Raw genomic sequence first — 12,205 nt, 5'->3', positions numbered from 1 at the left:
TATTGAAAAAATAAAAGGAAACAGGTGAAATTGATTTTAATAACATTTTATTTAAGCCTACATATCCAAAATATCATTTTAACATATGGTGCTAGCCAAATTTCAAATGCTCAGTAGCTATGTATGGTTAATGACTGCCGTATTAAACCTTGTAACTTTAAGTAAGCAACCAGTTGGAGCTTTTGGGTACCCGTTCTACAGAAAATCAGTTTGTTTGTTTTTTTAAGACATTTCCAGGACATTACAATTGGTCTAAATTGTGGCAGTTCAAAAATCCTATTTATTTACTTTTTCATTCATTTTACAGACAAGAAGTGCAGAAAAAAAAAATTAAACCAACCAACCAACTAATAGACAAAAAAGGACTTCCCTCATTAAAATCTGATGAGGTAACAAAGAGTTCTGCCATGTAGAGATGATTTTAGTAAGGTTGTTTATTTTCTACCTTAAAGCTAAATTCCTCCCACTGCAATTTAAACAGTTCCTATCTTATTTTATCCTCAGCTGAATCTGAGAAAAGCATTTCCCCATCACTAATATGATATTGTATTCCTTTAAATCCTTTAAGACTCTGGCCCGCTCCTACCTGCAAAGATTTTTCTTTATCTAGCTGCACATAATCGACTCCTCTAGCATGTCAAATTGGACCCATTTTTTAAATGTTTTATTGTATTTGTTGTTCTCTTTAAAACCTTTCCCTAAATCTATATGCACTCTACGAATGCAAGAAGGAAAAGTGAATACAGAATCCTAATAAATGCCAAATGTTGCCAAACACAAAGAACTCACCACACATATTACATGTTGTTCTTCCACTTAAACAATTCATGATACTATTTGAAAATATTTCATTTGTTTCTCACTGAAGTCTACATCAAAAAATTCTGAAACACAGTTATCCTACATATTTCTAAATTTCAGACTTATTGTCTTTTTCTCCAGCTCTGAAATGAGTGTGATTTAATTCCTATCTTTAAATCTGACATTTTTTTCTTTTGAAAACTAATAAAGCATTTTATTATATTAACAAAAAGGAGGATGGGGAATTTATAAGCATTCTTGAAATTTTATGCTTATCAAATTTATCAATAAAAGATTAAGATAGGGACTTCCCTTGTGGCTCTGTGGCTAAGACTCCACACTCTCAAAGTAGGGGAATTTGATCCCTGGTCAGGGAACTAGATCCCATTTGCTGCAACTGAGTTCACATGCTATAACTGAAGATTCTGCATGCCGCAACTAAGACTGATGCAGCGCCGGCACCCCACCCCCCACTCCCCCCCCGCACAAAAAATTAAGATAAAATAGTCTTAAAGGCTTAAATCTAAGAGGATGAGATGAAGATATGCAGTATATAATTGGAGAAGCTATAACTTAGGAGAAGCACAAATAAAAATAGCTCTATTTAACAGGAAGCCTAATAATAAGAGAAGTATAACATATAGAACAAAGGAGGTCATAGTCCTGTCTAATTCAATTCTCCAACTCTGTAGAGAGTAAAAATTGGAGACTATAGTCATCCAGGTAAAGGGTAGCAGCTAGGAAATAAAGTTGGAATCAACCTAAGAGTAGGAAAACAAGACCCCAGGATTTTATTACTTTTTGGAGTCAAAAGACAGAACAAAATTACATAAAGAAATATATACTGTTATCACCACCTAAAAGGTAGCTCTGAAGTCCTTCAAGAAACTGAATGAAATAGCAATCAGCTTACCTTCTGGGAATTAAACTAGTAAAATAGGCACTTGATAAATGAGATGTGCTCCTGCAGACCCTAGGCACCTGACATGCATGAGTCAAGAGACATATCCAAGTTCTCATCTACTGTTCTGGCATATAATTTCCACTATAAGATACACATTCTATTGTGAACAAAAAGCAACAAAGTCACATTAAGATGGAATACATGGCAGTCTGATGGTCTTTCTCACTGGGCTTTGAACACCTCCGTCTTAAAATATGTAATAGAAGTGTGGTTCAGTCTCGCACTTAGGAGAGACTAAGACCCTATCACTTTCAACTTCAGTTATTAATGTTAAAAATTTTAGTATATTGATATAATTGTCCTTATAAAACATGGCCCCTTGGGAAGTCCTTGGGAGTCTAGTGGTTAAGGCTTTGAGCCTTCCACTGCAGAGGGCACAGGCTGGATCTCTGGTCAGGGAAATAAGGTCCCACTTTCTCACAGGGCCAAAAAGCAAATAAAAACCCCATGATTTCTTTAAATAAGAACATGAAAAAGATTTGGAAAATCTGAAAATAATTATACTCAGGAAAAAAGAAATGGAAAAAAAAAAAAAAAAAAAGCTGCAGCCAAATCGCTGGTTTTAACATCTGCAGGAGAAAGCATAGAAGTAGGTGGCCTAAATGGAGTCTTAAAGAGGGAAACCAAAATGTAGAAAATTTTCAGTGTATACCAGGCTTGACCAATAGAGAAAGTATCCTGATGGGGTGACAGCAACCATTGCATTAGCTTTTCAGAGCTCAGGGCTCTGACTTGAAGCCCATCAAGGAATCCTCTGTTAAAATTCCACCTCCCCATTCTCCCCCATGCTATGCAGCTTTGCTACAGTGAGACTATGCAGAGCAATGAACTGCAATCATATTTATCATTGTAAATTAAATAACTGTCATTCTAGTTTACGTATTCACTTCTTGGGTGTTTGGTTAGTATGATTTAGTTCTCAAAAGACTGACAAACACTGACCTCACTGATAAAAGCTGAATCTAGTCTTCAAACCTGAAAAGGTGATGCTCATATGCTGGTGCCTCCACCCCCACCCCTGCAGCTCTGAGGCACAGTTTAGCAGCCATCTTTGTTAAAGATGACACATCCTCTCACTACATATAGATACATATTTTTTTTTCCCACTTAGGTATTTGACTTCTTCTTAATTTGCTTATCACAAATAAAAACAAAAAAGCTTCAGAAAAATTAGATCATTGTTTGAATTATTTTGATACACTTAGCATCTCTAGGATCATTAGCATGTCAGAATTCTAAGCCTTATTTAATACACAATGATGGAGTTTGCATGAAAAAAAAAAGGAACCAGACCACAAAATATAGGTTCCCACCCCCCTTTCATTAAAAACCATCTAGAATTCAATAATTCATATAAAATTGGCTCAATATTGATAAGCCAGAACATGTCTTCATCAAAAAAAGAATGCTATATTCATTCAAAAATAATAATCACTCAAAAACTTATCCCAATTTACCCAAGATTGCTTGGAAGGCATGTCTGGTAGATACAATCATCTCTGAGTTGTTATCTTTGTGCTGATTTTTAATGGGCAGATATTGATGAAAGCGCATTACTTCTTACTTGGGGTGGGTAATGTTTACTGTGAGCAGCAGCTTGATTTGAACTTACCTTACATGAAGACTCCACCTGCAGACCAGGGTAACGTATTGGCCCAAACTGGGACAAGCTGGAGGACCTCTGTTCTACACTTTTGTGCTTATGTGTCTCTGAGGCCACTGGAAGTATAGATTCAGGCTTTGGAAGCTGTGAATCATCACAACAGTTAAGAATAATCTTCGCTCTTTCTCCTGTTTCATGTCTTTCCAAAGTGCCTGAAAAACAAGATTAGAAATAAAAATTTACGCAAAATATTTACCCCCAAAGAATAAAAAGAAGAAACCACTCAAAACAGAAAAATCACAATTTTTTCAGTTATCATGCCTTGCTATCTCCTTGCAACCAAAGGACAGCCTGGAGCTTCCTCTAAATTATCAAATCATTTTTTTATAAAGGCTAAAATTATAGACTTGAGACACTCATATTCCTCTTTGTGCTCTTTCGTCCACTGAAATCAACAGAGCATTCAATAGTCATTAACAGTAAACTCTCCTACTTATTATACAGTATGCAAGTGATCAATAACAAACAACTATGGAATATTTTAGTGCTGTCCCCTAGTGTTCCAACTCACAAACAACAGAGACTCCACAGTGCTTTGCTTGGGTTCCCAACCTCAAAACTGGTAATACAGCATTTAAGTGAATAGAGGCAATAAGAATGCAGATGCCTGATGCCTTCATCTTCAGCAGTTCAGGCCTCTCTAGGGTTTTCTGGCTAGTGATGATATTGCTGATACTGTTGCTGTTATGCATTTGGCTTTTATTTCTTATTCTATTAGGAGAGAAAAAAAATTATTTGCCCTCTACTCTGCCATTCTTACAGTTTCAGAATTTCAAGGTACTGACAAGTGGAGTTTAAAGTTAAAAGAAACAAGTATAAAACGAGCAAAAGTGTCAAAAAAGAATTCACAGTGTTTTTATAAAATACATTGTCATAACACTCAGTGAAATCTCAATAAATATCAATTAACCATGACCACTGTCTCACATCAGTTATGAGTTCATTTTATGGCTCATACTAGATTATATACTCTATATCCTATGAAGTAAACCGGGGAAGGAGAATGAGCTTTCCATAGAATCTAAACACAAAATTTAAACTACTATTCCTTTCCTACCAATGAAGAAAGAAGCAGTTGTACAATAATATTTGCTAAGAAGGAAAAAGATCATTCTTATTGATAGTATTAAGAAAAAATAAATTTAAAGTAATTCAAATAAGAAAATAGAAATAATGCTTCTATACCCCTGTGTCTTTAGAATACATAGGTAGAGTTGAAGATTATGACTATTCAAACCTTACTCATTTCTCTTTCTCTCCTCCAATATCTTTCCTTTTCAGCAGGAAACTACCTTGAGTTAGTGCTTTGGATTCTGAGTCATTAATAGCTACTATGCTAAAATATTGGGCAGAAATTTAGTCTCTGGTCTTTTAGCCATGATATCTTTTCATTACAACATTTCTTCATTAATAAATTAATGTCTTTAACATATACATCTTACAAATGTTATTTCTCGAAACTTTCCTTTTCCATCAAGATAGATACACCTTCAAGTAAAGCGGGCAGCAACACCAAGAAAGTCTTTTCTGTTAAGGATGACAATAAGAAGAGTTTCTCAAACCAAAGATAACAGTTATTACTACAACTATTATTCAGTTCAGTTCAGTTCAATTCAGTTGCTCAGTGGTGTCCAACTCTGCGATCCCATGAATCGCAGCACACCAGGCCTCCCTTTCCATCACCAACTCCTGGAGTTCACCAAGACTCACGTCCATCGAGTCAGTGATGCCATCCAGCCATCTCATCCTCTGTCGTCCCCTTCTCCTCCTGCCCCCAATCCCTCCCAGCATCAGAGTCTTTTCCAATGAGTCAACTCTTCCCATGAGGTGGCCAAAGTATTGGAGTTTCAGCTTTAGCATCATTCCTTCCAAAGAAATCCCAGGGCTGATCTCCTTCAGAATGGACTGGTTGGATCTCCTTGCAGTCCAAGGGACTCTCAAGAGTCTTCTCCAACACCACAGTTCAAAAGCATCAGTTCTTCAGCGTTCAGCTTTCTTCACAGTCCAACTCTTACATCCATACATGACCACTGGAAAAACCATAGCCTTGACTACATGGACTTTTGTTGGCAAAGTAATGTCTCTGCTTTTTAATATGCTATCTAGGTTGGTCATAACTTTCCTTCCAAGGAGTAAGCATCTTTTAATTTCATGGCTGCAGTCACCATCTGCAGTGATTTTGGAGCCCCCAAAAATAAAATCTGACACTGTTTCCCCATGTATTTCCCATGAAGTGATGGGACCAGATGCCATGATCTTCATTTTCTGAATGTTGAGCTTTAAGCCAATATTACTTTCTAAAAAATAACTGCATTCCAGAACGTGTAGCTGAAACATTTAAAATACACTGTCTTTGTGGAGGAGTCTCTTCAAATGTGATGTCACCATGGATATTTTTTTTCTCATAAGTTTTCTGTGACTACTTAAACTATAATCCGGAGTAAAAAAAAATGACTCAAGCCTGCTCCCCCTGGAGTTACTGAGAATCTAATGGCAGTGTGGAGGCAAGGAACACCTGAAAATTAATTTGTTATAAAATGTAAAGTAACACATAAGTTCTTTTCACTCCAAACTAAAAACCGTCTGCTCTAACAAATATGGAGCAATTAATTTTGTGAGCAATAGTTCCCACTTTGACTAATTATTAAATATTCAAGATGATTAGGAGCTTCCCAGGTGGTGCTAGTGGTAAAGAACCCGCCTGCCAATGCAGGAGATGTAATGTGAGAGACGCAGGTTCAGTCCCTGGGTGGGGAAGATCACCTGGGGAAGGGTCTGCCAACCCACTCCAGTATTCTTGCCAGGAGAATCCCATGGATAGAGGAGCGTGGCGGGTTACAGTCCATAGGGTGACACAGAGTTGGACATGACTGAAGGGACTTAGCATGCAGGATGATTAGATTATTTTGTTTCAAAGAAGTAGTTGAAGCACAATTGTGATGAGGAGAGTGGTTAGAGTGAGTTGATTTCTTCAAAAGTTACCATAGACAAGTAATTGTCTTTTTATTCTCAAATAGCTGCAAAAAATGTATTTGCTTAATTAATGACATTCTTCAAGGCATATCTACTCTCTCTTTTTCCTTTTTAATTGAAGTACAGTTGGTATATGCTATAAGTTACAGGTATACAATACAGTGATTCACCATTTTTCAAGATTATACTCAATTTATAGTTATAAAATATTGGTATGTTCCCTGGGTTGTACAATATATACTTGTAACTTATTTTATACCTAATAGTTTGTACCTCTTGATCCCCTACACCTATATTGCCTCTTTCTCCTAACCTGTCCCCAGTGGTAACCACTAGTTTGTTCTCTATATCTGTGAGTTTGCTTCTTTTTTATTATATTTACTAGTTTGTCGTGTTTTTTAGATTCTACATAAGTGATATCATGCAGTGTTTGTTTTTCTCTGTCTGACTTATTTCACCTAGCATAATACCCTCCAAGTCCATCTATGTTGTTGCGAATGGAAAAATCTCATTCTTTTTTATGGCTGGAGTAGTATTCCATTGTATGTATATGCCACATTTTTTTATCCTTTCATCTGTTAGGTTGCTTCCGTATATTGGCAGTTAATAAAGCTGTTATGGACCTTGAGGAGCATGTATCTTTTCAAATTAGTGATTTTGTTTTTCTCAGATATACGCCCAGGAGCGGAATTGTTGGGTCATATGGTAGTTCTGTGGAGAAGGCAATGGCACCCCACTCCAGTACTCTTGCCTGGAAAATCCCATGGGCAGAGGAGCCTGGTAGGCTACAGTCCATGGGGTTGCAAAGAGTCAGAAACAACTGAGCAACTTCGCTTTCACTTTTCACTTTCATGCATTGGAGAAGGAAATGGCAACCCACACCAGTGTTCTTGCCTGGAGAATCCCAGGGACAATCCCAGGGACAGTGAGCCTGGTGGGCTGTCGTCTTTGGGGTCGAAAAGAGTCGGACACGACTGAAGCGACTTAGCAGCAGCAGCAGCATGGTAGTTCTGGGTTTCCCGGGTGGCTCAGTTGGTAAAGAATCCACCTGCAATGCAGGAGATGCAGGAGAAGTGGGTTCGATCCTTGGGTTGGGATGATCCCCTGGAGAAGGAAATGGCAACCCACTCCAGTATTCTTGCCTGGGAGGCAAAGAGTCAGACATGACTGAACTGATTGAGCACTCATGCACGGTAGTTCTATTTTTAGCTTTTTAAGAAACTTCATACAGTTTTCTACAGTGACTGCATCAATTTACATTTCCAACATCAGTTCACAAATGTTGCCTTTTCTCCAGATCCTTGCCAACATTTGTTATTTGTGGTCTTTTTTGATGACAGGCATTCTGACAAGTGTGAGGTTATATCTCACTGTGGTTTTGATTTACATTTCCCTGATGATTAGCAGTGTTGAAAAATCTCTTCGTGTGTATAGCCATCTACATATCCTCTTTGGGAAAATGTATTCTCTGTTTTTTGACTAATTTTTAACCCATTTTTAAATGTTGACTTGTATAAGCTGTTTATATATGTTAGATGTTAACCCCTTTTCAGTCATATTATTTGCAAATATTTTCTCCCATTCAGTAAGTTGTCTTTTTGTCTGTTTATGGTCTCCTTTGCTGTAAAAGATTTTAAGTTTAATTAGGTTGCATTTGTTTATTTTTGCTTTTATTTTCCTTGCTTTAGGAGACAGATCCAAAAACAGTATTGCTACAATTTATGTCAGAGTCCTAGGCACAGCATAAAAGGTAAAAAATAGAAATCCTAAGGAAAGAAAGAATTTAACTGTCACTGTTTACAAATGATGTGATAGTATACATAAAAAATTTTAAAGGTGCCGCCAGAAAACTACAAGAGCTCATCAATGAATTCAATAAACTTTCAGGATACAAAATGAATATACAGAAATCTGTTGCATTTCTATACAGTAATAATGAACTGCCAGAAAAAGAAATAAAGGAAACAATCTCATTTATCACCATATCAAAAATAATAATATAATTAGGAATAAACCTACCTCAAGAGGTAAAAGACCTATATTCATAAAACTGTAAGACACTGATAAAAATAATTGAAAATGACCTAAATACAAAGATATACCTTTTTCTTGGATTGAAAGAATATTGTTAAAATGACTATACTCCTAAATGCAATCTACAGATTCAATGTAATCTCTATCAAAATATGAATGGCATTTTTCACAGAACTAGAACAAATAATCTTAAAATTTGTATGGAAATACAGAAGAATCTAAACATAGCCAAAACAATCTTGAGAAAGAAGAATAGAGCAGGAGGAATCATGTCCCCCTAAATTCAGGCTATAGTATAAAACTACAGTAACCAAAACAGTATGTTACTGGCACAAAAACAGAAACATAGATCAGTGGAGCATAACAGAGAATCCAGAAGTATACTCATGCACTTATAGTCAGTTAATGTATGACAAAGGAGACAAGAATATACAATGGGAAAAAGATAGTCTCTTCAGTAAGCAGTGCTGGGAAAACTGGACAGCTACACATTAAAGAATGAAATTAGAATACTACTTAACACCATACACAAAAATAAACTCAAAATGGATTAAAGACCTTAATATATCAGAACCCATAAATTGCATTCTGAAAATTATAAGCTGATTTTCTAATAAGTTCAGAACAATAATTTTCATCAAAACCCTGACAGTGGAAAGACAAGGATTCCCATGTATTTCAGTTACCAATTTATTGACTCTTAGTTCTAAATTCATACTTTATTGTCTGCTCTGAAATTGGATATGGGTTTTTAAAATATTTTTCCTTTAATAGCTGGTGCAGTGTTAACCTTAGTAGATAAAAGGGTGCTATAAGGACCTAGTTGAAGAAAGAGTTTTTCTTCTCTGATCTAGGGTAGCCTGGCTGGCTTCTTCCCCAGACCCAGGCTCCTGCAGTGCATGTCAGCCAGCAGATAGCAGCTTCACTTGGCACAGTCTCTGCCTGGTTTTATAACAGAGTGCCTCCAGCGAGGCATCTGCCTGTAAACTGCTTTCCCTAGTCTCATAGTGGGCATATTTCTGGCAAGTTACACCACCACAGCAGCTCCTCTACCATCCAGTGACCTCAGCTGTGACCTCCTCCAGCAAGGTCAGGATCATAGCCTTGGGGGTGGGGCTTCCTTGGGCAGTTATATCATCTGCAGAGTAATGACGGCTCCTTAAATCTGCTATTCCTATATCCGTTAGAGTTTTCTTTAGTTCTTATTAACCTATTCCTCCCACTGAAATTCTTTATGGTGGTTACTAATTTTTTATGTTAAATGATCTCTGTTCAAATTACTATGTCATTTCTCTCTCCTGATTAGATCTTGATTAATGTATCATGATGGCGAAAGAGGACAGTGAAAAAAGCTGGCTTGAAACTCAACTTTAAAAACTAAGATCAGGGCGTCTGGCCTCACCACTTCATGGGAAATAGAAGGGGAAGAAGTGGAAGCAGTGACAGATTTTATTTTTGGGGGCTCCAAAATCACTGTGGACGGTGACTGAAGCCACGAAATAAAAAGATGCTTGCTCCTTGGAAGGAAAGCTATGACAAACCTAGACAGTGTATTAAAAACAGAGACATCATTTTTTCCCAAAAAGGTGTGTATAGTCAAAGTCAAAGTTATGATTTTTACAGCAGTCATATATAGATGTGAGAGCTGGATCATAAAGAAATCTGAGCACTGAAGAATTGATGCTTTTGAACTGTGGTATTGGATAAGACTCTTGAGAGTCCCTTGGATTGCAAGGAGATCAAACCAGCAATCTTAAAGGAAATCAAGCCTGAATATTCATTGGAAGGACTGATGCTGAAGCTGAAGCTCTGATACTTTGGCCACTTGAGGCCAAGAGTTGACTCACTGGAAAAGACCCTGATTCTGGAAAAGACTGAAGGCAAAAGGAGAAGAGGACAACAGAGAATGAGATGGTTAGATAGCATTGCCAACTCAATAGACATGAATATGACCAAACTCCAGAGGATAGCGGAGGACAGGGAAGTCTGACCTGCTACAGTCAGCGGGATCTCAAAGAGTCGGACACTACTTAGCAACTGAACAATAACAGCAGTATATCATGGTTAAATCATGTCTGATGCAGAATGTTCCTTTCAATATATTCCTGAAATTATGGGATTTACATAACTTCAGGGATATACTTAAATTGTTAAAGTATAGGAGGGAGGGCATGACCCAAAGGAAGTTGAACACAGGATGGCTTTTCAACTCAAATAAGCTGCCTTTGGGAAGAACAGAATAGTCACTACTGCCTAGAATAGTCACTACTGGCTGAAGTATCAGAAACTGAAGGCTTATGAAACTGCTTAATTCAACTTCCAATTTCAGAGGAACTTTTCTTTTTCAAAGTAGAAAAAAAAAGTGAAAAGTGAAAGGGTTAGTTTCTGAGTCATGTCCAACTCTTTGACCATCAGGCTCCTCTGTCCATGAAATTCTCTAGGCAAGACTACTAGAGTGGGTAGCCATTCCCTTCTCCAAAGTGAACTCAATGATAATTAGGATTTTTTTCCTTTTGCACTGTACTACTGGAGAAGGCAATGGCACCCCACTCCAGTACTCTTACCTGGAAAATCCCATGGATGGAGGAGCCTGATAGGCTGCAGTCCATGGGATTGCTAAGAGCCAGACACGACTGAGGGACTTCACTTTCACTTTTCACTTTCCTGCATTGGAGAAGGAAATGGCAACCCACTCCAGTGTTCAGGGACGGGGGAGCCTGGTGGGCTGCCGTCTATGGGGTCGCACAGAGTCGGACACGACTGAAGTGATTTAGCAGCAGTAGCAGCTTAGCAGATATGTAGAACATCTTAGGACAGGTTCTGGCACACAGTGGGTGCTGTGCTATCTGACAATCCTCCTCTGATGTCAGTGGCTTCTTACCCAGCCCCTTGCAAGTAGTTTAACAAACTTATTCAGCTCTGTGGCTCTAGAATCTGCCTGACTCCAGGCCTGAGCTCACTGGGCCTTAAGAGCAGTGTGGTCTCTGCCTCCTACCTGAAACTCAAAACTCCTCCTTGCCTCTCAGGGTAGATTATAATCAAAATCAGAGTAGGATTATACATTTGCCTTACTTTTTAATCCTCCTCAGTAAACCAGGCTGGAGTCTGGCCTAAATTAAAGGCTAGATAAATACTTCTTAGTGGATTATATGACATCAGCAATGTGGCTAATGATTTTTCACGGTGGCTACACTTGGGATTAAATCCAAACTCCTTGACCCACAAGTCATATTCTTGTCCCAGCTTCCTCCCATGTCATCCTCCCCTTGTTCACAAATTAGATCTTTTTTGTTTGTTGAAAAAAAAAAGTTCTTTTTTAAAAACTTTTTATTTTGTATTGTGGTATAGCCAATTAAAAACGTTGTGATAGTTTCAGGTGAACAGCAAAGGGACTCAGCCATACGTACATGTATTCATTCTCCAAACTCCCCTCCCATCCAGGCTGCCACATAGCATTGACTGGAGTTCCATGTGCTATAAAAGGTCCTTGCTGGTTATCTGCTTTAAATATAGCAGTGTGTATGTGTCTATCCCAAACTTGCTAACTGTCCCTTCTCCACAACAGACTCACAGACTTAAGAGAATGAATTTATGATTGCCAATGTGGGGTGGGAGATCTTTGAAAATAAATTCTTTCCTGCTAGCTCCATCTTTCTCCTTAAGTAGTAGCTTAAAGCTTCACCTCCTCAGAGAGGCTCTTCTAAAGTAAATTCTCCTCTGATGCATTGTTTTTTCTATCTCAGCTTCTGTATTTTGTAGATCTTAACACG

General features: G+C 37.8%; 1 protein-coding gene across 1 annotated transcript in view; it reads right to left on the bottom strand.

The window, feature by feature from the left end:
- WDR72 (WD repeat domain 72) overlaps positions 1–12,205 on the bottom strand; it is a 195,257-nt gene that overhangs the window by 133,502 nt on the left and 49,550 nt on the right. The window contains exon 13 of the mRNA XM_052647061.1: positions 3,378–3,580. Coding sequence (XP_052503021.1) covers positions 3,378–3,580 — 203 coding nt within the window. The remainder of the gene's footprint in view (positions 1–3,377; positions 3,581–12,205) is intronic.

This window comes from Budorcas taxicolor, chromosome 10 (genome assembly GCF_023091745.1).
Source record: "Budorcas taxicolor isolate Tak-1 chromosome 10, Takin1.1, whole genome shotgun sequence".
NCBI lineage: Eukaryota > Metazoa > Chordata > Mammalia > Artiodactyla > Bovidae > Budorcas > Budorcas taxicolor.
This window is presented reverse-complemented; position numbering and strand designations above follow the sequence as displayed.